Here is a 25751-nt window from a genome sequence, read left to right on the forward strand (position 1 = left end):
AAAAGAAGAGATGGGAAAAGGAGAGAGAAGAGATAGCCGATTGAAAAAATGTAGTTAAAGAGTAAATAAATAAAATAATTTATTTAAAGTGCCTTCTCCATTTAAAGTGCTTTCTCTATTTAAAGTGCATAATTATGAACTAACTTTTAAAAAAGTGTCTAATCACGTAATATTCTCTTTTTTTTTTAGGCACTTTTCAGGGATGAGACATTTTCTCTTGTTTCTGGATGATAAAATGATAATTATATCCTTTTCAAACTAAACCATCAATTGCTTAACCGGTTAACATGGTTTTGTTTGAATTGATATCTAATAAAACGACAGTTGAGATTTGCAGATGAGAAAGAGTTACCTTCACAATTACAGGTCTTCCGATTATCTCACAATCTCGATGTTGATGGCTGATAATTCTTCCGGCCAATCTCTTTCTCATCGCAAACCTCCAACATCTTCTCCTTCCTCTATATCCACCACTGTTTCTTCTCCTAAATCGCCATTTCGTCTTCGTTTCGAGAAACCTCCATCTAGATTCGGGTTATCGTTTCTGCATCGTCTCCTCCGGGAGGAGTTTTAAAGAGGAAACGACCTACAAGGCTTGATATACCGATTGGTGTTGCTGGATTTGTAGCTCCGATTTCTTCATCGGCCGATGTAGCTATGACGTCGAGGGAGGAGTGTAGAGAGGTTGAAAGAGAAGGTGATGGTTATTTTGTTTATTGTAAGAGAGGAAGAAGAGAAGCTAGAGAGGTTATATCAAGTTGGACTCCAATGATAATGTTAGATGAGCAAACAAAAAAGTGCTAATTTTATCGATCTATAAACACATTCGCAGCAAATCAAAGACATACTTGTCCATTAATGATTGTCCAAGCAATTCAGTCCATATGGTCATCTAATGACTCACATGGTAGTTTCATACTAATACATACGTTTATACATAAACAATAAACGCCAATCCAAAGTACATTATCCATGTCTCTTTGACCATTTATCCACATGTGTATAGACATGTTGATACAATTTTATCGAGCTATAAACACATTTGCAGCAAATCAAAGACATACTTGTCCATTAATGATTGTCCAAGCAATCCAGTCCATATGGTTATCTAATGACTCACATGGTAGTTTCATACTAATACATAAGTTATACATGAACAATAAACGCCAATCCAAAGTACATTATCCATGTTTCCTTGACCATTTATCCACATGTATATAGACATGTTGATACAATTTTCTCGAGCTATAAACACATTCGCAGCAAATCAAAGACATACTTGTCCATTAATGATTGTCCAAGCAGTCCAGTCCATATGATCATCTAATGACTCACATGTTAGTTTCATACTAATAAATAAGTTTATACATGAACAATAAACGTCAATCCAAAGTATATTATCCATGTTTCTTTGACCATTTATCCTCATGTGTATAGACAGCCAGTTAAGGAACTTCTCCAAATCTGCCAACATCTCTACATATTTAAATGTAGGCGTACTAGGTTGGTTTGAGGATATGAGGACACCGTCAACAATGAGGAGATAAGCAAGCCAAAGTCTGTGGTAAGAAGATAAGGTCTTGTGATTAACATTTCTGAAATATCACCTAACAAAGCATTCATGTCTTCACCTATTAGCTTTTCACAATGTTGGATATTATAAATAGAATTAGCACACGATTGAATAATTAGAGCAAATAAAATGATTGGAGAAGATTAATACCTTGCATTTGAGGACCGTGTAGAAGTTACTAGCACACGCCGAAGACGACGAATCGATTGAGAGACAAGAAAATGAAGACGACGACGGGAGAGCAAGTGTTGACGACGACGACGGGAGAGGACAAATTAATGTCGGCCGATTGAAAGCTTTGTTGACGATAACGACGGGAGAGGGACGAGGAAATGAATTCGCCGGTAGAAAACTCGTCGGGATGATCGCCGGAGTCGAGATGATGTTATCGGCGTTGTGATAAGGGTTTTAACTGCCCAGATAAATGAAACTCTAAAATCGTCGTGAAGGATTGGGTAAGAAAGAGAGGTTTCTCACAAATTGGTTTTAGTTTAGAAATTGAGATTAGAAAATTAAACCAAAATTGGTTTCAGGGGCAGAAAGGACAATTTTTTTATTGGCAGTGCCTTGTGTTTTGAAAGTGTCTTATCCTGTAAAAAGTTTTTAAAAAGTGTCTAAGAGTGTAATATTCTCTATTTTCAATCCTAAGTAACAAACATTAATCCTAGCCTTAAGTAATTTGTTTTGGGTATTTTGGTTCTTTTTGGATATTTTCGGTAAAAATAACCAAAATTGAACTAAACCAAACCGAAACTTTTTTCGTTCCTTTATAATCCTAAGAGCATCTCCATCAATGAGAAACAGAGTTTCTTCAACAAAAAAAATTAATATTTTTATTATAATTTGATTATGTAATTAAATTTTTATTTTAGTTAAAAGATTGAACCAATAATGAAAAGAGAAATGAGAAATTTTCTATACACTCTCTCCTTTATTTTCATTATTTTTGTTTGTTTTAATTATAAAAACTCTAATGAAAAACCCCTAATGGAGATGGTCTAAGAGGCTATAACCGAAAAATTCGAACCGAACATCCATGCCTAGTATTTATGTATTAAATTATAGTGATAATATATTCAAATAATTGAATTATTATATAAATTTTACTAAATGATGCGTCATTTTAACGAAAAGATGCGATAAAAAGATATTACTGTGAAGAAATAACCGTATATATTTTAAAGGAAATGTACAATAAAAAGACAGAACCGAAAAGATACGACTTTATTTGAACAAATATAACCGTCCAAAAAATAAACCGTAAATATGTTAAAGAAAAGGTACGACAAAAAAAACACGACCGTAAAAAGATAACCGTAAATATTTTAACGAAAAAGTACGACAAAAAACATAACCGTTTAGAAATGCAAAATGCATTTATTGAAATTCTTTTTGTTATTAGATTCCAACAAACTTTGGTTAGATTAAGAATTAGAAGAATTTCTTTCATATTAAAATGATGTATGTTTATAAATAGTTTAGAGAGTAAAGAATTTGGAACCATTTTACAGATTTTTTTATTCATCATGATACAAAAATCGATATGAAAAAACAAAAATATGGGATTATTTAGAAAAATGACAAATATATAGAGTTTAAAAATCTCAAATATTTTAAATATATAAACAACTCTATTCATACGCAGTTGTGACAACAAATGCAAAGAAATATAATTAAGAGACTTAACATTAAATGAATAGATGCACATATAAAGACACAACCGCAAACTGAAAAGATATGAATGTAGTTGAACAAGTATAAATGTAAAAAAAACTAAAAATATTTTAAAAAAAAATACGATAAAAAGACAAAACCGTTAACTGAAATGATACGACTATAGTTGAACAAATATAACTGTAAAAAAAAATAACGTAAATATTTTAACGAAAACAATAAATACTTTTACGAAAAGTTGCGATAAAAAAAGACACAAACATTCAAATGCGAAAGGATACGATTGTAGTTGAACAAAATAATTGTCGAAAAATATTACCGTAAATATTTAAAGAAAAAGATGAGAGAAAAAGACACAGGTATAAATATTTTAACGAAACGTTGCGATAAAAAAACAATTATGCACAAGTATAAAAGGCATTTACTCAGATTGTTATCATTATTATATTTATGTTGTTTAAAATTTATTAAATATATGATAGGATGTCCAGATACTCTTACCATGCTTACTTAATCGAGGAGGTTCAATGATTTTCAAATTTGGTACTCTTCCTGCCGAGTGGAAGTTTCACACAAATTTGTTTGATCCCAAAGAAGACAAATCCAACAAAAATGTCGGATCTTCGTCCTATTAGCCTTGGCTCGGTGATCTATAAGATTGTATCTAAGGTGCTACGTGCGAGATTAAAATGGTTCTTACCAACTATTGTGTCAGATACTCAAGGAGCATTTGTATCAGGTCGTCTCATATCGGATAATATTTTACTAACCCATGAAATGGTTTATACTTTGAGCACAAACCCGAGCTGTGATGAAGACTTCCATGCAATTAAAACTGATATGTCAAAGCCTTACGATAGAATGGAGTGTAACTTTCTTGAAGAATTGTTGATAAGGCTAGGTTTTGATATGAGATGGGTATAATTGATAATGAGTTGTGTGCGTACAGTTTCATACTCAGTTCTTATAAACAGTGCACCACATTGATATATTAAACCGGAGAGAGGTATACGGCAAGGTGACCCACTGTCGCCGTTTCTCTTTATCTTATGTGCTGAAGCCCTAGTGCACATAATGAATAAAGCGGAGCAAGAAAGTAGACTATAAGCGGAATGCGACTGACCTCAAGTTGTCCTACCATTCAACACCATCTTTTCGGGTGATAACAGCTTATTCCTTTGTCTTGCGACTTTAAAAGAGTTCTCTTAGTTTCTTAAATGTCTATAGATTTATAGAAAAGCCTCAAGTCAAGAGATTAACTTTTAAAAATCAGTGATCACAATTGAGTTTATATATAGTCTTACAAGAAATTGAAATAGAGAAAAACAAGGATAACAAAGCAAACTAATCAAACATGGCTAAGTTCTTACAAGTCCGCCTTATTTACCAAGTCAATAACAAAACAAACAACGACATAGTCTCAAAAGACTGATAACTCTTCATTCATCTGAATTACCTTGATAACTCCAACAACAACTACACGAATGAGATAGCCCCTTGAATTGTGGCCTCTTACGACGGTCTTCACATTGACAACCCTCCAAGTTCTTTGATAATCCGGGAGATGGTTGATTTTTCCAAAATGCGTCTAAACATATCTTACGTCCGTTAGGCCCACATGTTCCATAACCCTCGATTCTATGGTTACATATTCTTACCAATCCTCCTGTTTATAATATGAAAAGTTGTTAGAAAATGTTTTTTGCCGTCAAAGTAAATATCTAATACTACAGAAATATTAAAAGTTTATGTTTATAAAACCACTATTCATTAAAGAAATAATCTAAATTTAGTATTTGAGGAACAAATTGTGAAAATATATACAAAATAATTATTACCTTGAACAAGGTTTGTAAAGAGGAATATGTAAAAACAGAAAACTATAAATGAAGTAGTATATCTCATTGTTCCAAACTTTAATAAAAAATTAGGTATCTTACTTACAAAAACTTGTTGGAATCTTATTAAATATAGTTAACACAAACTAAAAATAGATATTTTTCTTCAACTAAATTGGAGAGAAGCCTAAAAATAGAAAGGAAATGTGGTAGCAAAAAGTTGAGGCGAGAGAAAAGATCGATGGTCTATTTTATAGTAAACTATTTTTCATAACATTAGTTTAAAAAAAAAATGATTTTAGTATATTGTCAAAACTGATGGTATTTCCAAAGTTGTAGTTGAATTTATGTTGTTAGTAGAAAATGTTATTTATATCAACTTTATATATAATGATAAATATTTTGTTTTTGTATTTATTATCATTCTTATACTTAAAATTATTGATAATTATATGTAGAAATATGATGTCAAATTTATTAGTTAAGAAACAGTTATGCTTATACAAGCAGAAAATGTAAGAGAAAGAGAGCAAAAAATAGAATTGAAAAGATGTTAAACTATGCAAAAAATTGTGAGTTTGATTATTGCAGCACAAATTAGATCAACTGATAGAACTATAGTAGTAACAATTTCTTCGGCATCCCCATGAATTGGTAAAGAAAGAACTTAAAATACATAAATCTTCTCATATCGATCATAACTAGATACAATAGTTTTTCTTGTAATAAATTGTATAAGTTCTTGAAATAAAATCTAAATTCATATCAACATATGTAAGTATACATTACTTATTGGTTCGCTTTCGAATAGTTATTACATAGATTATTTCGGGTAAGAACAGTTGTGTGATGGGCCACTTTGTAATAAAGAATATATTTATGCTTAACACACTTTCTAATATTGGCAATTTTTACTATATTAAAAATCTTTTAATATCATTATTTTCTCCTCAACGAAAAAAAGAAGTTATTTTCTTCATTTGTTTTCTTAAAAACCATGAAGAATACCGTTGCCCAAATTTTTATTAATTGTTTGCTTTTATTTTATTTTGCAAGTTTTTATTATACGAATTTTTATTCTATAACTTATACACATTATGCTATTAAATGTGTCTGTTTTAATTCTGTAATAAAAGCTATAACGTATTCTTTTAAACCTTTTTAAACCTTTGATGGGCTTTGGAGTACTCAGTCCATTTATTCAATCTCAAACTCTTGCTCCCCTTCGGGCATGTCCTCTGAGCTTTCCGGTTCGTCTAACCTTATCTTGAGACTTTGGTTCGGTAATTCACTTGTATTCTAGTTCAGTTGACTTGTTATCCATGTGGCAATCTTCGAGTGGATCCGAACGTAGCGTTCGGGATCCAATCCCAATAGGGAGTGTGCTGGAACCGATTATAGACAATAGTGAAGGAGAAAACAATGATTACGATGGCAAAAAGTGGTATGATTTTGTTGTTAGATAATATGGTATAGGTTATGTCGGAGCCGTTGGTGACACTCAACCGCCTGTTGGTTAATCAAAGATATTGAGTCAACTATTATAATTTTGTAAGTACACATGTGACAGTGTACGTGATGGACTAAGTATCTATTCGTTTGAGGAGAATGATCTTCAAGCATCTGAGCAATGTACATGCACCGGTCATTGTGTACATGATAAAATTTATGATGATGAAAGTTTGACGTACACGAATAAGGGCATGGTATACGTAAAGCAAATGGTCTGGAGGTAGGGATTAGAGGGCCATCAGGTTTTTTTTTGCCTAAATCAAAGTACGGTATAGTCACCTTGATTGATTTATTGAGGTTCCACATCTGATTTTAGATACTTGAACGTTCACATTCATATTCTACTATTTGGAGATCTAAATAAGTGGCAGTCGAAAATGTTAGGGGGGATTATGAGAAAATCTATCATTTTTATTAATTTATAGGTATCTCCTTTGTAGGGAGAATTTGGATACATTCACTCATCTACATTCAACAGCTGAATCTGATACGATTAGGCGGAAACTACTTCGATTTTAGAACATATAAGTATTACATCACAGAGTATTATAAGTGAACAAATGAAGGCCAGAACTCGAAGAAGAATATGAAGATCGTGAAGGTAACATCCCTCGAGGATCACATAACATATCATGGCTTATAACAGGCCGTAAATTGAAGATGGTTAAAAAAAACAACAGGAAGGTTTGTTTAGTATGGCATAAAACTAAATGGCTTGTTGTTACTTTCAAAGTAAAAACACAAACTTGAGAATTCAGTGTCATCAGCACATGTTAGTCTTGATCAGCATCTTCGAGTTCTTCATCTTCTGGCACACCACGAACATACAAGACGTTGTTGCATCTGTGAGCACACCAAGTAACAGAGACAAGATGATGAATGTGTATCTAATGGCCAAGTAAGTCCAATTCTTAAGTTAAATCAAGTAATGTCACTTCACGAGAACTATTTCGTTCAAAGACACAAATACTGTAACAGTAAAAAACTTTCAGAATGCAGTAAGAAAGGTTTTACCTGATCAAAATCTCTCCAAGGTTTCCTGTCAATTGCCCATCAATGTATTCCTCGGTGTTTCCTAGCTACAAAAAACAAGCATGGAAAATCTCAATGACTACAATGAATAAACGATCTATGTATCTCTATACATAGACTCTAAGAATAGATTTTCTAAGCATTGAAATTTGAAAACATCAATCTCTGTTTAAAACTTCAATGACAAGAACATGATCTTGAGTTGAACATAGAAGCTAAGACCATACCTGCAAGTTCATGTAGGAGTCAACAGAAGCGAGAAAACCTGTGAAAGTGACAAATAAGAAATTATAAGCTTTAGTTTTTTTTTGGTAAGGCGAAGGGGACAATGTCCCTCTCACTTTATTAAATGAAAGTAAAGAAAACTACAAACGTATTCGTTGGGGGTGCGCAGACCCTCAAGCATCATCCAACAACAACAATGAAATACAATCGGGACAAGAGTCTAGTAAATGCAGACCCAATGGTCTAGTAAAAGCATAGTTAGTCAAACCATCCGCGAGGTGATTTGCCTCTCTATAGCACAATCCAGTCCTTAGAAAGAAAGTCATAGCACAATCTTACTAAGAAAGACAAAGTATAAAGAATAGGAACATTTCAACAGAGAATAGGAATACCTTTGTATTCCATTCCCCATTTAAGCTGGTTTCGGGTTTACTGGTATGGTCTTCAAAACAATAAACAAAAATGGATCATTGCTCTTGTTTCCACTGAATAATTGAATGAAACTACTTAGTATTAATATACTCTTTAATTACATCTAAAACAGTAGTAACCTAAAAATCAACTATAGACGTTCAATTACAAACCAAGCTTCATTCATACATATAATAATGAAAAAAGCAAATTTTTTCGAAACCTAAAACCAAACCCATCAGTTCTGATTCGTGAACACTCCATTAATTAGTTCTAATTGGACAAATTAACAAGAGAAGAGCTCGAACTTCAGAGCTTTTGCAAGCCCTAGAAGTAAATTCTAAAACTGGGTTCCAAAAAGAAATAACGGAATCGAAATCGTGGATTAGCGAAGGAAGATTAAAAACTTACAGCCATGAGTTTGCAGCGAACGAAAATGTTTGGTCGGGAGGTTTTTGAGACGAAGAAGAAGATTTTGTGATTTTTACAAAACTCAAAACTGTGCGTGTGCCGCTTAATCATTCTCAAAAGGCTCTATTACGGCCCATTAATTGCCCAATTTCTATTTCTGTGTCCAGTCTAAACAACTACGAAACTTTATAAATTAATAATATAAGATTATGAAATTTTATTAATTTATAATAATATATAATAATATTTATTAATTTATTCTATAAATTAATAAATATTAATTTATACTTACGTAAAACACAATACTAATTTTTTTTTAAAATGTTTCTTAATTTAATTTTCTTCATATTTTGTTGTTTGTATATTCAATTAAAAAAAATATTATCTTATTATCTTACCGATTTTGGTTAATTTTTATATTGGCCCGACTTGGGACCGACAAAATTTATTAATTTATCGTATTTATTAAATTATCGAGTATTAATTTGTAGAGTTTCTACTGTAGTATGTGTTTGATTTTTTGTTTAACAAATCACTAAAAATTATAGTTTAATTAGATACATGTACTAAAACAAATATAATCATATTAATTCATTATTTCATATTTTGTTTTTTATTTTAAAACCAAAATAAAATCAAAACTAATGAAATCAAAACCAAACAAACTTTGCTAAAACAAAACTAAAACCCAAACTGTAGCTAAACCGTTCACCGCGAGAAATCAAATTAGACACCGGTTAATATAAGTTCTATCGCATCAATAATTTCATTAGTTACCTAGTAATCTACATGATGGTATAGTTTCTTATTCTGCTACAGAACTTGAAAAACTTTCTTTTGTACAGATCATGTCTGTTTTGATTTGTGATTTCAGTTGATGCCATTACGTACAAGAAACAAGTCAAAGTCTAAGTAGACGACACCACCGAAAGACAAGCATATGGTATTCTCAAGTATTTTTACACATTTGATTTTGTTATTTATCTGCAGTTGATGTTGCTTGTTATGGGACTCACTGATAGCCTATCAAAGGCTTTGCAAAGAAAATATCAAGATATCTTAAATGCTATTTCATTGGTGAAAACCACTAAATGTCATCGGAATGCTTAAACTGATTAAGTGTACAATGCTTTATGATGTAATGAACAAACAACTCTCTATGATAAAAGGCAAAACCAAATATCTTCAGTAATTAAACTACTCACATCAATCAGATCTCCAAATTTACTAGTGAATTTTGTTGCTATGCGGCTCGAGAGTACTCCTAGTACTGTTGTTCCTGACAAACATTACACCAAGCTTTATTTCTTGTTCTAAATTTTTTTGTACAAACATTACTCAATTACAAACAAGTTAATTTTTTCTTAAAATAAGCGGTTGAGCACTAAGTTATGCATCAAGAATCATAAGGTAAGGACCCAAGCTCAAGAGTAAAGCAAAGACATACTATATCACAGTTGCTTCTACCACATTTTGCTACAAACATCTATCTACACCAAGTAGACTGCACAAACAATACTAAACTTACCTATCCTATGAAAGAAAGCTCTGCTTTTAACTCCGAAACCAACTACTGTTATAACAGAAAGGTAGTAGAGTCGACAGGCTGGTCATGAAAATTCATCGTGGTACATCTCTCTCCCTTCAACCGCTACACTTAAGGCAAGTATTTGATATGTTTTTAGATCAATCAACCATTAGAGTTTTATAGACCTCCATCTGTCGTGTTGTCTCTTCTGTACAAACAAATTCAAGGTATATATGCATCAGGAAACATCTCTCACTTTGGCAAACATATACCTTTTAGTTTCTCATTACTCCAAATGAACATATGACAATTATTTGTACTTTCTAGAATGGAAAGTGGGAACTGAATGCTTGATCATATATAATCCTGACATAACATTACACCAAACTTTATTTCTTATTCTAAAATTTTCTGTATGGAAAGTGATATTAAGAATGACATGTTGCTATATTATACAAATATTTTCATTTGAATCTAATACATATTACTAGGAGCAAAAAATTCATTTGAGTGTTAAAATAGTGAAGCGGAACAGCTTAATTTTATTAATGTTACAACCTAGCTAGAAAGCATAAGAAAATCCAAGTAGTTTTCAAACATCAACAGATATATAATACAAGACCTTAGCGATACTCAAGAGAGAATAGAAAGTGAAGACAACATTGGAGCACTCAACTGTGCCCCAAATGTTGTTTGCGCCCCAAATGTTGTCGACTCTCTTGCACAAGGAAATCTTATAACACCAAATCTGCAAGGTTTGGTGACCACGACCACCGACGAGAACATTCCAGAAGACGACAATATTCAGCGCAAAGTTGGTCAATTTGGCACCGAGAAGTAAATCTTGAGCGCTTTGCCACACTCTTGACATCTTCCCACCAAAGTGGACCACCCTCGAATGATAGAACCTGTACTTGAGACGCTGCAAATCAAAACTTCTCACTCCCGTCCAATTCATCCCCTCTGCATCACACCTATCCAATTCATGTGGCTCACACAAATATTTACACCCGCCCTGACCACAACTGTATAACAAGTTATCAATCATACACCAATCCCTTTTATTCTTAGGCTTTGAATCATGATTCCCTCTACCCCATTTACATTGTTTCGGAGAGTAGAAGAAGCTTTTGTTCCATGAATCCACCACGTAAACCTTGTCCTCTATCACCACACTGTCATGTATCAAACTCATTGTAGGCCGTGGTGTTTTCATTGATCCTCCTCCTCCTCCTCCTCCTCCATGACTGGCAGGGCAGCCCAAGTTGCGTCTTTGGGTCAAACGCCTCTCCCTAGTCGGAGGAATTCTTGTCCTTGCAGCCTCCCAACACATATATCTTCCCGTCCACCAGGTGAGCCACCGGCGAAGTATGAGCCAGACTCATGGAGGTCACGTGGTGCCACTCGTCAGACCGACAATCCAGGAGCGAGACACCGGAGTCATAAAGTTTATCTTTTTGTTTTTTGTTAAAAAGATTTTTGACCCGAGTGAGTCTCCGTCCTGGCTCCGGTGTGAAGTGTGGCTACTAAGTATGAAGTGTAGAAATAGCAGGCTAGAGATTCTATGGCATACATGTTTCCTAAGCAGGCAATGTCATGGTCTATATTTAGAACGAGAAAGATCAAAAAGAAAAGGAACAAGACCAGGCAAAAAACAAAAAAAGGACAAACGGTCGACTACACATAGAGGAAACTAAATGAAAACATATCTCAACATAAGACCAAATTGTGAAACTAATTGACAAGAACATGCCTAATCGTTTGTCCTTCTATCAAATTAGGAAACAAGATCTATGAAGAGTAGTGCTACGAAAGTGGTTTTAGTACACAACGTCAACCAATAAGGCAAAGGATCGAAGAATTGTCCAAGACATGTAATTATAAAACTTCAAACTCGAAGTAACAAGTAGTTGTAAAAAGGTTTTTTTATTGGATTAACTAAAATTTTACATTCATTCAAAACAAAAGAAACTAAATGAAAAGTTTGAAATTTTCAAATGCCAGGGAAAAACCATTGAGCATCCTTGAGCTTCATATTGGCGAGACTAGGGAAGCGTTTGAGGGTTTTTGTTTCGAGATTGAACACACATAAGTCCAGGTTAAAATGCTCCTTGTGATAGATACGACCATGACGGGTAAAATAGATGGAGTTTGGTGCGATGCTAGGCAAGAGAATACCTAAGTTAAGAAGCAAGGCCTCATCACCTAGAGAATCAACCTCTTCTTGCGGATTGTAGTCTATATTCTTGAAGATGCAAAACCTCCTATGGCTTCCAATGGTTGTGTTGTCGAGGATGCTCTTGACCAACAAAACCTCTCCTCGTGTTGTAACCGCAATGCTACAATCTTGAGTTGAAGAAAACACTTGGAATGGTTCGTACTTGTTAACATCCTCGAAACCTTGTTGTGTAGACAAATCTAGGATACGAATGTAACTAAGCTCCGTGCGGATGTAAAGACGGTAACCCAAGAGCACCGCATCTATTAACCCTTGTAACCTCCACGGGACTCCGCAATGCAGCGGAATTTTAGTGTAATGATCATCACCTTTCTTGCAAAAGCCAACATTTCCGCTAGGGAAGTTGAAGAACAAGACTACAACGTACTCTGCCGTCTTTTCGTCTACCCACAAAAGACCCGTTAAATCTTCGGATTCCTCTTTATCTAGTAGAGACTCTTCTAGAGGCAGAAGATCTATCTTGTTCTCGCTAAACACATCAATGATATAGAGATTGAATAGAGAGTCTATCAATAGGAACCATTTACCCGAGTTTGCAAGGAATCGAATCCCTGAAAAGTATCTCTTTGTCTTGTAAATCTTTTCTTCTTCTTCTGGATTGAACAGTAGCACAGAACCATCTTCGTTATCTCCTTCTGGAAACAGCATCAGCCATGGAGATCTTATTTTCTTGGGAACTGTTAGCTTCGAACTCAAGTTCCAGTTCCAACAAACAATCTTCGCGCGGTGAAAATCGGTAAAGCTTAATCGATGAAAAATAGATCCCAGCAAATCTGGAGGGAGCTCCGACCAGGTGCGAGGATTTGGAGTTCCCATGGTCTTGATTGGTGAATAACGGTTTGGAGATTCGACGTTTCTCGTATCTTTTGATTTTATGCTTTTTCTTATGTCGTCTTGTTGTTCTTTTTCCTTTCTATTTTCTCACATTTCTTTTTTGTCACATTTCTTTTTTCTCACATTTCTTTTTCCTTTCTTGTTTGCGTGTTGTCCCTTTTTGACTAGTATTGACCCCGTGTTACTCACCAAATTCATAACAATTATAATTATAACTAGTCTTTTGATTAATAAAAAGTTTGATTTTCAACGAGGATCATAACATCGGTAAGAAAAATGTGGGAGTTAGACCCTGTTCGTTTGCTTGTTTGCTTGTTCATGGATTTAGCGTATATTGACCATTGACATCGATCAAAGACAGTATGTATTACTTGTTTGTCTGCAGCTAACAACGGTTGTCGTTGTGTTGTTTTAAATCAAATAATTAAATTGTATTAACAAAAAAGAATGTGTTTGGTTGAAATATTTAAAACAGAGTTATTAGATAATTTCTTTTAAAATACGGATTATTTTAGAATTTAAATGTTATTCATAAATGTTTATTTTTTATATCCGTTTATAAAATCAAATATTTATCTTTTATATCCGTTTATTTATTTTCACACTTCTTAAAAGTTTTGCTTCTTTCTATGTGCTTATGATTCCATGCAACTTACTTTAGGTTTGTTTTTGTAAAATATCTTAGGGTGACAAAAACATTGAATTATAGATAAAATCCAAACCAAGAAAGCATATTTTCAGACACATACAATTTGAAAATTGTGTTTTTTTTGACATATACAAACACGTAGGATTAATTCCAACCCAAACTTCAAATTTTTTGAATTTTATATCTAAACTTTATATGTAATACCTAATTTGTAGTCATAATAAATAGGTGGTAATCAATCGTTACAGTTGTTGAGTCAACTGAAATGGGTAAGATGACGTAACTTAAACGACGCTGTTTTACTTATTTAAATGTAAAATTTGAATATTTTGTTGGAGTTTGGATTGTAATTAATCCTACATATTAGGAATCTGATAATACCATTTTACCTAACTACCCGTAATTTAAAATAGAATAGAAATTAGGTCAGTATCCGTGCTACGCACATTATTTTTAGTTTAATCAATCATCAAATCTCAGTTTTGTGTATTCCACAGAAACTCTACTATATATTCATTATCTTTAAACATGTAGTTGTTTATCATGTATTATTGGTATCAACTAAATATATTTAGTCTCGTCAAACCATATTTTGTTTAGTATATGTAATTTCCTCGGTTTGTACTATGGAAAATATATTTCTATAGTTGGTATGTACGTTTAGGAACGTAATTATATATTTTTTATATGTAGGTGTACACATAGTAGATTTGTACATTTTCGTGTATATCATTAACATGTAAGTGAATTATAAAATTTGACAAATAATAATTAGAAAATGTCTTTCTTCATACTTCAAACTCATAATTTTAAAAAAAACAAAAGAAAAAAGAATAGACTACATAATTCTTCACTGATATTAAAAAAGCTTGCATTAAGAAAATGGGAAAACGAAATGCTTTTAATAATTATTCCAACCTACAAATATAAAAATGACTAAGTTAACATGTTATATAATTTTGTACAATGATATTTATGTTATAATAATCAAAATAAATAAATCATACCTGAAGAAATAATCTACTTAAGGTTTTGGAATATTTCTTTGAAAACTACATTTGTTGTTTCATTCTTCTGTTTTCCTTTACTGTCTGTAATAAGAACCTTCAGCCCTGCCTTTGATTTCACTCTAGACATAGCGACATACAACTATCCATGTGAGAAAACAGCCTTCGGTAAATACATACCAACATTGCCTAATGACTGGCCTTGGCTCTTATTGATCGTCATCGCAAATGCAACAGATAAAGGAAAATGCCTCCTTTTCATTTTAAATGGCAATCTACGATCCGAAGGAGTTAGGGACATCCTGGGAATAATGACCAGTTTACCAACTCTAGTACCTGTTAATATACGTCCTTGCACCAGTTTATCTCCAAGTCTTACAATCTGAAGTCTTGTACCATTCATCAAACCTCCATGCGGATAAAAATTACGCAACAACATAACTGGGCAACCAACTTTTAACCGAAGTAAATGGTTAGCTAATCCAGAAATCTTGATTTTATTGAGAAAATCAGGCGTATATATGGGGTTTTTATCTGCACGTGTGTCAGAAGGATCAATAGAATTAGAACTTCGATAAATCCTTTCTTCACCTGCAAAGAGTAGTAGTTCATTGTCATCTACTTCATTATAAGTAACAGCGGATAAAGTTATATATATAATTTTGAGTAATATCCAAACTTAATTCACTAACCTGTTAGCTTGGAAAGCATATGATCGTTAATTGAGTTAACATCGTCATTGGTGGGACACAAAATAGCTTTGTGTTGGAAAAACTTTGGATCTCTCTTTTGAGCAAAGGTTGTACCATAGACTGCTTTAATGATCGATTCTATAGGGTTGTCTCCTTCAGGTATAAGAATATCATCTGGTATTTGTATATGAGTTACTCCGTCGCTAGGCTCATTTAGTTTCCCCTCGCCGACTGTAAGGATCCATTTCAAAAAATCCTCAATCTCACGTGCCTCATTTATGTCTATATCTTGGAGAAGCCTCATGTTCTTGGTCAACTTCAAAACTTTGCAATGCTGCCAAAGATAAGACGAATTGAGTGACGATTTGACAATCAGTTCCCTACCGGCTGCAGGGATGACATGAAGAATTTGCCTAAAATCACCTCCGAAAAGAATTACTTTTCTACCAAACGGCATATCTTCATCCCAAATAATCAACTTAGCTGCTGTTACTAATTCAGCAAGGTCACTACCACGCTCCATGTTGCATGTTGAGGTCTCATGAGGAGTTAGAGGAATACCAAACCTAGAATGTGCAGTTCGGCCACCTTCTAATAACAGAGATGCAATGCTGCTTGACGCAACATTTAAACAAGTATCTCCTTTACATCTTATCGCTGCGGATAGAACCTTCCACAAAAAGGTTTTCCCTGTTCCTCCAAAAGCATATAAGAAAAAAACACCTCCTTTGTCATTAAGGACATCATCCATAATTTCATCATGATATACCTTCTTGTGTTCCGGAGTTAGCGTCTTTAACCAATTATCATGTTTTTTTTTCAATGATTCACGATTGTAGTTGCGCTCATCGATGATCAAAGGATTAAAGGCAGGTTCATCGCCAGGTTCAAGCAACATCTTATACCTCCAAAGATCTGTTCCATGCCGTTTCAATATTTTTTTGCAGCTCTTGTAAACATAACCGAATCCTGTCTTCTTCAGGCAATATGTATTCTGCATATACATTAATATTAGGTTGAATATAATAAAATATGTAAAAAAACATTTTAAAAAGTTGTATATTACATTTTTAAAAATCATTTAACTAACCTGGACGTTCTAACTTATCTCTTACTTTTCTCTGAAAATCTTCAAACAGTATCTTCCAAGTGTGTTCCCATACAACGACTGGGGAACTCAAGCTTTCGGAAATAAGCATAATAACAAACGACTTGCGAACATATTTAGGAGAACACCAAAAATTAGCCTCCTCAATACCATGGATATATTCCTTATCATCATCAAGCAAACCTAGAGCATAGCATGCATCTCTGTATGTTTTATGAACAACACCCTCGACGGTTTTGATATCATCAAAACCTTTTGGAGCTCTTATGTTGTTAATAAGGATGCGAAGGTGATATGCATCATCTATCTTTGGAGGTACATGATTTATTCTACCAATAGCAAAACCTGTCATTTTTCTTCTGCGAAAATCCTTATCTTTACCATTTCACGTATAGAAATTAGGTATTTGTTCATATAAAAGTTTTGCTGCTTCCGGATCACGCTTATTAAGCTCGAACCATGCAATAAACTGAGTCTCATCATTGTTCACTCTATACAAAACAGATTCAGCAGTCTCACCTTCCTTGACATAAACAGATTGCTTGCCTTTCTCATGGAACGTAAGTTTAGTTACTGATGTTTGTCGATAATGTATAGGATACCCTCTAATCCTCCACATCGCTTCACATGCAGATACATATATGTAAAATGACATTTAAGTTATTTTTCATTGTTTTATATTTAAAATAGTCTCTTAAGAATGTTTACAATAAAATAAAATAAAATAATGAAAAGTACCTGCAATCAAAATAATCCTGAACTTGATTTCGTTCTTGTGGATCATTATTTATTTCTCCTACATTGTTTTGCTCGGAGACAACTTCTTTTCGATGAGGCTCTATAGAGACGGTTACACGATCAGGTCCCTTGTTAACATACTTGAATAAGTATTTAATAGAGACAGATTGGTTACACCACTCTACATTGATGTGAGCCCTGTATTTCCGTAATAGGACATCGTTATATGGAACAACATACCAGTTGTCACATTGATACTTATTCTTCTCGATGAAACGACCACTATCTCTGCGTCTATATATTGGATAACCTTTATAGTCAAGAGACGTGTTCTCAACATGGTTCTTTGGATAATACTTGGAACATTTACCATTTTCCATGCATGGCGAATTAGGATTAACCAATCTGCATGGTCCATGAATCATACATTCCGAGACAGCTTGATATAGCTCTGGATGTTTTTCTTTATCTGGAATTTCGGCAAAAATAATCTTGTCAACGTGATCAGCTGTATGAAACTTGTATCTAGGATCCATCCAAACAATTATGTGAGCATGTGGAAGACCTCTTTTTTGAAATTCTACTGTATACATAGCTGTTTCAACATATTAATTATGAGTTAATGTCTGATGTAAATTAAAATTCATGAAATATATGTATAAAAATATGAAATCATGTAGTATCTGATTTGGGTTTGCCAAAGATATGATTCTTTGTTAGATCATCCATCAAGTTGTCGAGTTTCATTTTATAAATCCTGCAAATGATATCCGGCCTGTCCTCAGCATTCAACTTCCGCTCTTTAACAAATCTTGTGATCTCTGGCCACTTAGGATTACATGTGAAGGTTATAAACAGGTCGGGAAAGCCGAAATGTTTACAGGTACCAATTGCATCTAAGTAGTTCTGCTGCATATAAGCTGGACCACCGGTGAAAGATGGAGGAATAATATAACTTTTTCCTTTATTAGAAAGATCATTATCTCCAGCATCAGAAGCATCTTGAACTGCCTGTTTGTTGGTACTGCGCAACTTCGTCTGATTTTTTTTTAATATATCTTAGCCGATTAGAGTCTATCATTGTAAAAGCGTCAACCATGAATTGTTGAAGTAAACGTTTTGAGCGAAGGAGGATGTGCTTCTCATCTTTTCTCTCTTGTAAACGGTAGTCAAACCACTGCCTCATACTCTTCTTTCCTTTTGAAGTTTTGGTAGGAGTTTTTTTTATTCCAAGCCTATACCCATCCTCTCCTTTTGGAAATAACAATGGATACTAAAGAGCTAGATATGAAACGTGACATTCATGTATTCTCCTTAACTTTCCAGACTTCATCTGTAGAACTATATCTTTTTTATCTAAATTGTCGTCAAAATCTCCAGGTATCAATGCAGCAACTTCAGCTACAGATGGAAGGTTATACACTCTGCCATCTGTCTCGCGTTTAGATATTATCCTCATATGAAAATTTGCCTCTTCTTTCTCTATGTTGAATCTATCATGGGCAATCCTAAAATTTGCAACATGAGGGTTTATCTTATCCAACATCTTTAGCAAAGCTGAAACTGTTTTTTTTTGAACTTTTGTTTTCCACATTTCATCCCACCATTATTACTTTTGCTGCAATTTTGTATAATTACGAAACACATATAATAAATACAATGTATTAGCTGCCTTTAAAATATAAATTTTTTCATAAAACTCATTTTTAAAACTATCACTTACCTCATAACTTCAATTCAATTGTCAACTTCATTATCAGTGTCCATGAAATAAAGCTGTTGAAATTTTGCATACTCGCCAGGTTTTGGTTTCAACGCGCCTATCAAGTGATAGTTTTCTCCTTGTAGAGCAAACATAGATGGACCACGTCCCTTTTTAACTGATCGATCCACCTTGCCACCAATAGATGTGAATGAAAACAACATGTTGTATGGTCTGATATTTGCTCTAAATTTTTAGCATCTGGATGGTCGCTTGTAAGCAACCACCACATATATTCAGGTGATTCTTTTAGCATTGGTAGAACAATCTGTCCTTGCATACAACATCCTGTATAAACCGGATTAGCACTCTTCTTTCTTCTATTTAGTCTTTCACCGTACCAGAAAATTGCACTACAATGCACACATGTGTGATTCGCATCACCTTCGTCATGATAACCTGAATCGAACAAACATCAATACATGTTGTTTTTCCTTGTTTCTAATATATATAATATATGTTTTAAAATTATTGCCGCTAGTGGATGAACTGCCATCCTCTTTGTTCGAAGCTGCTGCAGCAAATTCCTTGTTTAAATTCCTTCTTAACAAATCTTTCATGTCAATCATATTATTTGGTTCAACAACCTGATCGCTCGGTGAATCTTTGTCTGACTCATACTCTTCTTGACTACTACAGTCAAATATATGATCATCGAATTCCTCTGACCTATCTGTAGACAGAAGAAAACATGAAAGTAGCACAAATAAAACAATTTTATACTGTTTATATAAAGGTGGCAATTCTAAAAGTATGATTAACATTATACCACTATCAGAATATATTGCTTCAGAATGATCAATTTCTTCATCATTGAGTGTGTTGTCACGTACAATACTTGTAGAATTCTCCTTTGATTGTAATTTTGTTGAATGGGGGACTCCTAACAATCATCAAACAAAAATATTAAACAATAAAATTTCTGTTTGACTATTGAACATTAGACAAACATACTAAAAAATAACATAAATAGCTACTTTCAAATATAAATCGAACCTTGCCCTGTTGATACTTTTTTCTTCTTATTGGACATTAATCTAATGGTGGAGACGATGGATTCTCCCGATATATTTGTTATATCCGATAAGACATTTCTAGAGTAATCTACCCCAAACAATGTGTTTACGTTTGGGGTAGTTTGATTAGGAGTTAAGAAGTCAGGTGATCCTACTGAGAAAACAACAACCAAATAAAGAAAAATAATAATATTAACTAATATGTATTGTATCTAGTATTAAAAAATTATAACCTGATGGGTTTGATCTTTTTCTGGCCATTCCTTTAACATGAGACAATCTTCTAATAGGTGTTTTGTTAACAATATCATAATTGTTGGTTGTATTGACATTGGTTTTCTTACGAAGTGATGATGGTATACTTTTTGTATTGGATAAAGCAGTAAAAAATATAAATATAAAAAATAATTTAGAAATAAAATATTATTTTTATAATTAAATTTATATGATAATATTGTATATCATATAGTATATAACTTACTAACCTGATTTTCTAGTTTTTGCGGCAGCTCTTGTAAAAGTTGGATTAAAAACTTCTGAGCTATTAGATCGATTGACTATATTTTCTCATGTGTTTGGTGTATTATAAATTACTCTGTCTCCTTTGAAGTGCAAACATATATGATTCAATATAAAGTCGAAAGAAGTAATGATGATGATATATGAGAATACTACCTGTAAGAGTTGAGTTCATCGAATTAATAGGTGTAATGGGTGAGTAACTCCCATTATTATTTGTCGGGTATAGCGGTAAGGACACGGGAGTATGAGCAGTTTGACTTCTTTTGGTAAGATCGACATTGGTAATGTCACTAAACACTCTACCAAAAACAGAACTGACGAGAACTAAAGTTGGTTCATCGAACAAACGTCTGGTCTTTTTTTGGTTTTCTGATTTTTTTGTTGTTGATGTACATCATTTTCATCATTATCCTTTCTTTTCTTCATTGTAATCGACGAAAAAATAACAAAGAATATTGATTTGTTTTCAGTATAAAGCTAAATGTATAAGAAACGAAATAATATGATAAACATAGTCATGCTAAAAATTAGGAAACAATATATATGAAAATATTTTGTTAACCAAAAAATTTATAATCTAAATCTATTATGGCAAGGCATACATAATGTATATTCTAATTTAGTTTTTCTACTATATTATTGTTCAAATTGGAACACAAATTAAGGGATGATTGATCAATTATCTCCTCGTTGAAATAATTGATGTGTAAAAAGAAAACGAATCGTCTACAACCAATATAATTTCTTATAGGTTATAAAAATAATGATGACATTTAATTCTTAACGTGTTACAACAAATTGTAATTATTAAAATGAGAATCTATGAAAAATAGGAATAGGTTTGTTTAGTTAGACTGATTATTTAGTGTACAAAATATTTGCTAATTCTGATTTTGTTGAACATTTAACACAAAATTAGCAAAATTGTTTATAGTTCTTAGTATGATTAACATTATAATATAAAATAATGTGTTTTGTAATAATAAACAAAATTTGATGTTTTGAGTTTTTTATTGTTTCAAAAAGATTGATGTTCTGCATCAACATCATTACTATTGTTATTGTTAAACAATAAAAAGAAGAGAGAAATATTACTAATATTATAGTTAAATAACAAAATAATAATATTTCATGAAAGTTGTTTTCTTAATTTGTGTGAACATATAATAAATAAAATTTAGTGGAACAGAGGGAGTGTAACTTAAGTAATAAAATTGTTAACAAAACGACATATGAATGAATTTAACTTTATTAATTCCCAAAAAATAAAATAAAATAAAATAAAGATAGTTTAGAACTTAAAAAAAGAAAACAACTTCGATAACTTTAAGCAAAGACATAAGAAAGAAGAAAACGATCCAAGCTGGAGTAGTCATTGAGCATCAATCGACGGAGCCTTCCTCAGACATGGTCATCTTAGAACATTTATTCCTACTTGTGGAAGCCTGATCATTTTCATCAACATCATCTGAATCTTTTCGTTTTGATGATGGAGTAGAGGTTGACGATAAATTCACATCAGAAAGATCAACACCATCAGTGAGTATAAGGGAACCCTATATGAAAATACATAAACATTTTAATAAGACAACTCTAAAATATAAATATAAATGATTGGAATTGTTTAATGTTATTTGACAAACCTGTTCAATCGAAATTAAGGATGATGGATCAACGTATGCATCAGAGTCTTCTTGAACGATTTCATCAGCAATGTTACCGGTGTAGACTTGGGCAACAGTGAATGAATCATATCCACTAAATATGTTTTCCCTTTGAATGCACAATAGAAACTGAAAAGTCTTCCATTTCAAACCATTGATCACATCAGGCAAAACAGTTGGGTCTTCGATCTACAAAAAAACTATAGATTATTATAACATGAACATAGTCATTTTAATGAAAAAATTTGTTTTTAAAAAGGCAATATACCTCATCAAATGCACCATCAAGCAATTCAGGGGCAGTAGTGCCAAGAATTTCTTTTACATGACTATCGAATAACATGCATCTAGCTTCACCGGTTTGGTCCGTAATATGGAGATGTAACCAAAACCTAAAATTTAAATAGGATTATTAGCTTATAAAAACCAAATTAGAATTCATAATACATTCAATCTAAAAATTTCATAAAGACTAACTTGGCAACAACATATTTTGCAAAACCATTGCATATTTCACACCAAAATCTTGGCTTTTGAGGTAGTTTGACATCTTCAAGTTTGATAACTTCCTCTTTGACAACTTTCTCGTTGTGAGCACGACAACAAAAATAGTACCACGGTCAATCTGTATCAATTGCCGATACACTGCAAACTGTTTTGCACTTACCCACCTTCAAATGAATATAAAGAGGAATTAACAAACTAAGTTTAAAATATGAGAAATGTAATAAAAAAGTTAGTAGATAAAATAAATTAATGAACAGTACATCAGAAGCTGTGAGGACTTCCTTGATTGTTTGCCTTGGATAATCACCATCGTCATCCTCAGTTTTTGGTGCATAGAACCTCTTGTGAAAAGATCCCGAACTTCCCAAAGTTAACCTACCGGTTGTTATGCTATATATAAAGAAAATATACTTTGCTTAATATTATCTAGAAACAAATATATTTAGTGGCAAATAAATACAATTACCTTTGCTTAAAAAGACCCAACTCAGCCAATGTGGGATCCACGAAGACTTGTGAAACATCAAAACAATTGGAAACACTCCTACTATCTGTTTTATAAATAAAAGGACATGTTTTTAAAAATAGTATAGAAATGTAGTAACACATAACAATATAATTACCGTTGTAGAGATTGATCTTCGCAAATCGGATTAAGCAAACAACAATACTATCGGTTGACTCCTGGCAAGCTTGGTCAACAATCTCAGCATACTTCCCCAAAGTGTATATGCCAAGCGAGTGTCACTAAAATGGAAAGAATAAATTTATTAGTAAAAAGTACAAATATAATAAACATCTAAATAAGAATGAATATGAATATAGATTGTTTGTACTACTGATCTCTCAAATGAAAATCGATTTTTTTGGTGGGCTTGTTGTTAGCGTTAAGATCTTGGATTTCAGACCGATCGACAACCTGACCCATTACATCTGTATAGACAAAGAGAATAAATCTATGAATATATTGACTATATAAGAGATAACGCATGTATGTTCGAAAATAAAATGAAAACTTGAATCTAACCGTGCAAGATATTTGAGTTAGCGGATCCAGAGAGGATCACATCAAACTTAGCAAGTGAGAGAAACAAAGCATCAGAAACGGTATCACATGGAGAGACCTTGGTTTTGAAAACAAAACCAATCTTGTATTTCAAGTCAGAAATACGATATTGGCCACTTGTAGGATTTAGAGTGATGGTCGTAATGATCTTCCAAACACCCTCGGTTAAGCACCTTTCAAACTTCTTGATCTGCTCTCTTCTCATAGCAGCATACATCTTATCACCCTATATGACAAAAATAATATAAATAATAATTAATAAGGGAAAATGATGCTTGAACCTACTATAAGGCTGGATAAAATATAAAGTTGAAACTATAATACACGTACAGCTTCATCAACCAAAATCACTTCGATGGATTCACCAGCCTTTACAGAATATTGCCTCCAAACATGAAGCAATTTAACCTGAATACGCCAAGCGTTCTTGTAAGGCTTGAGCGATTTCAAGGGAGTAAATGGAAGACGATTGGCAAGCATCATTTAAAAAAAATGAAATTAGAAATAAAGTTGTCTGAGTGTAAGATGAGTGAGTAGATTGAAATGAGGCGTCCGATATTTATAAGAATGAGTGGTTAGGTAAACAAAATATGCGCAAAAGATGTTATCCGTGGAATTCAAGTTTATTCCATATCAAAAATCCGATAATTATAAGAAAATATTCATCATTTCCGTAAAAGTGGATATGTATATAGGAAACACTTGTGAAAAATATAAGATAATTGCAAAAGAGGATCGAAACGAAATATTAGATGTGCTATAATTATGGAGAAAATGTAAGATGATTCCAAAAGAAGATCCAAACGAAATATCATATGTGCTATAATTATGGAGAAAATGTAAGATAATTCTAAAAGAAAATCCAAAAGGAATATTGTTTCATGCATAATTATGGAGAAGTGATATACACTTAAATGTGAACGAAGATAGACAATATATTGAATGAAATTCATACGATTAGTTTCCTGGAATATAGTCGGATGAATTTATGCATGAAACTACAAAATCGGACGGCTTGTAATAAATCTATTCAATGGCCAGGATTAAACGGAGAATCCCATTTTTTTAAAACAGGATAAAAAGAACCGCGTGTTTTTTTTGGGGAAATACGAAATCAAACGGATACAAACAATTCAATTCAATGGCCAAGATTAGAGGCGAGTATCCGAAATTTTAAACCCGGGTAAAATGATCCGCATGTTTTTTTAAGTGAAGCCGCGAAATTGAACGGATAAAAACAATTCAATTGAATGGCCAAGATTATAACGTATGACCCATTAGTTTAAAACACGGGTAAAAAGGATCCGCGTATTTTTTAAGTGAAGCTGAGAAATCGAACGGACATAAACAATTCAATCGAATGACCAAGATTATAACGTATGACCCAAAAGTTATAAATCCGGGTAAAAAGGATCCGCGTGTTTTTAAACGGGTTATTTTCATGACATTAACAATTTAAACCTATAATAAAATGGTTTTTTTCAGCGAAATCTCAAATCCAACTCACTTAACGTACGTCTCAAATAATAGAGTAGATTGAAATTAAAATCATAATTTACTTGAATCAATACAAATCGAGTAACTATATTTCATAAACCGACAAAACAAAATTAGACATTTAATTCCAACATTTAATTCCGACATTTAATTCCGACGAGATAGGCGATTTCCGATTAACTTCCGACATTGGCTCCGTCGAGTCTGGGGAAACTTTGCTAGGTCAGCTAATCCAATTCTCCGACC

General features: G+C 32.9%; 6 protein-coding genes and 3 pseudogenes across 9 annotated transcripts; 2 read left to right on the forward strand and 7 right to left on the reverse strand.

Moving 5' to 3' along the window:
- Window positions 1-337: 337 nt before the first annotated feature.
- AT2G14270 (Cytochrome C oxidase polypeptide VIB family protein) lies at window positions 338-804 on the forward strand (the record flags this gene model as incomplete). The annotated part of the gene is made up of 2 exons (NM_126995.2): window positions 338-506; window positions 629-804. The coding sequence occupies 2 exons, from the start codon at window positions 338-340 to the stop codon at window positions 802-804; spliced, it is 345 nt and encodes a 114-aa protein (NP_179038.2).
- A 2954-nt stretch (window positions 805-3758) lies between these two features.
- Window positions 3759-4534, forward strand: AT2G14280 (annotated as a pseudogene; the record flags this gene model as incomplete). Its single annotated transcript has 1 exon — window positions 3759-4534.
- A 152-nt stretch (window positions 4535-4686) lies between these two features.
- Window positions 4687-5187, reverse strand: SCRL18 (SCR-like 18; the record flags this gene model as incomplete). Its single annotated transcript, NM_001036277.2, has 2 exons — window positions 5086-5187; window positions 4687-4913 (listed from the first exon to the last, which is right to left on the reverse strand). The coding sequence occupies exons 1-2, from the start codon at window positions 5150-5152 to the stop codon at window positions 4687-4689; spliced, it is 294 nt and encodes a 97-aa protein (NP_001031354.1). The 5' UTR covers window positions 5153-5187.
- Window positions 5188-7090: 1903 nt separating this feature from the next.
- AT2G14285 (Small nuclear ribonucleoprotein family protein) lies at window positions 7091-8753 on the reverse strand. Its single transcript, NM_001084420.1, has 5 exons — window positions 8677-8753; window positions 8247-8296; window positions 7857-7894; window positions 7612-7676; window positions 7091-7440 (listed from the first exon to the last, which is right to left on the reverse strand). The coding sequence occupies exons 2-5, from the start codon at window positions 8257-8259 to the stop codon at window positions 7371-7373; spliced, it is 186 nt and encodes a 61-aa protein (NP_001077889.1). The 5' UTR covers window positions 8260-8296; window positions 8677-8753; the 3' UTR covers window positions 7091-7370.
- A 2043-nt stretch (window positions 8754-10796) lies between these two features.
- AT2G14288 (F-box/kelch-repeat SKIP6-like protein) lies at window positions 10797-11537 on the reverse strand (the record flags this gene model as incomplete). Its single annotated transcript, NM_001124843.1, has 1 exon — window positions 10797-11537. One exon carries the CDS (start codon window positions 11535-11537, stop codon window positions 10797-10799), a length of 741 nt encoding a protein of 246 aa, NP_001118315.1.
- A 134-nt stretch (window positions 11538-11671) lies between these two features.
- AT2G14289 (uncharacterized protein) lies at window positions 11672-11779 on the reverse strand (the record flags this gene model as incomplete). Its single annotated transcript, NM_001124844.1, has 1 exon — window positions 11672-11779. The coding sequence occupies one exon, from the start codon at window positions 11777-11779 to the stop codon at window positions 11672-11674; it is 108 nt and encodes a 35-aa protein (NP_001118316.1).
- Window positions 11780-12046: 267 nt separating this feature from the next.
- On the reverse strand, window positions 12047-13379 carry AT2G14290 (LL-diaminopimelate protein (DUF295)). The gene has a single exon (NM_126996.3). It carries the CDS (start codon window positions 13257-13259, stop codon window positions 12198-12200), a length of 1062 nt encoding a protein of 353 aa, NP_179039.1. The 5' UTR covers window positions 13260-13379; the 3' UTR covers window positions 12047-12197.
- Window positions 13380-15075: 1696 nt separating this feature from the next.
- Window positions 15076-19997, reverse strand: AT2G14300 (annotated as a pseudogene; the record flags this gene model as incomplete). The annotated part of the gene is made up of 1 exon: window positions 15076-19997.
- A 2158-nt stretch (window positions 19998-22155) lies between these two features.
- Window positions 22156-24491, reverse strand: AT2G14310 (annotated as a pseudogene; the record flags this gene model as incomplete). Its single annotated transcript has 1 exon — window positions 22156-24491.
- Between the last annotated feature and the right edge of the window lie 1260 nt (window positions 24492-25751).

This window comes from Arabidopsis thaliana, chromosome 2 (assembly GCF_000001735.4).
Source record: "Arabidopsis thaliana chromosome 2, partial sequence".
Taxonomy (NCBI): domain Eukaryota; kingdom Viridiplantae; phylum Streptophyta; class Magnoliopsida; order Brassicales; family Brassicaceae; genus Arabidopsis; species Arabidopsis thaliana.

What these genes read in the sequence shown, in the direction of transcription:
- AT2G14290 (NM_126996.3), bottom strand. Translation starts at nt 13,259, where the DNA reads ATGGGAACTCCAAATCCTCGCACCTGGTCGGAGCTCCCTCCAGATTTG.
- AT2G14285 (NM_001084420.1), bottom strand. An exon ending in ACTCCTACATGAACTTGCAG is followed by an intron (nt 7,677 to 7,856) that starts GTATGGTCTTAG and finishes TGTTTTTTGTAG; the next exon opens with CTAGGAAACACCGAGGAATA. An exon ending in CTTGGAGAGATTTTGATCAG is followed by an intron (nt 7,441 to 7,611) that starts GTAAAACCTTTC and finishes GTGTGCTCACAG; the next exon opens with ATGCAACAACGTCTTGTATG.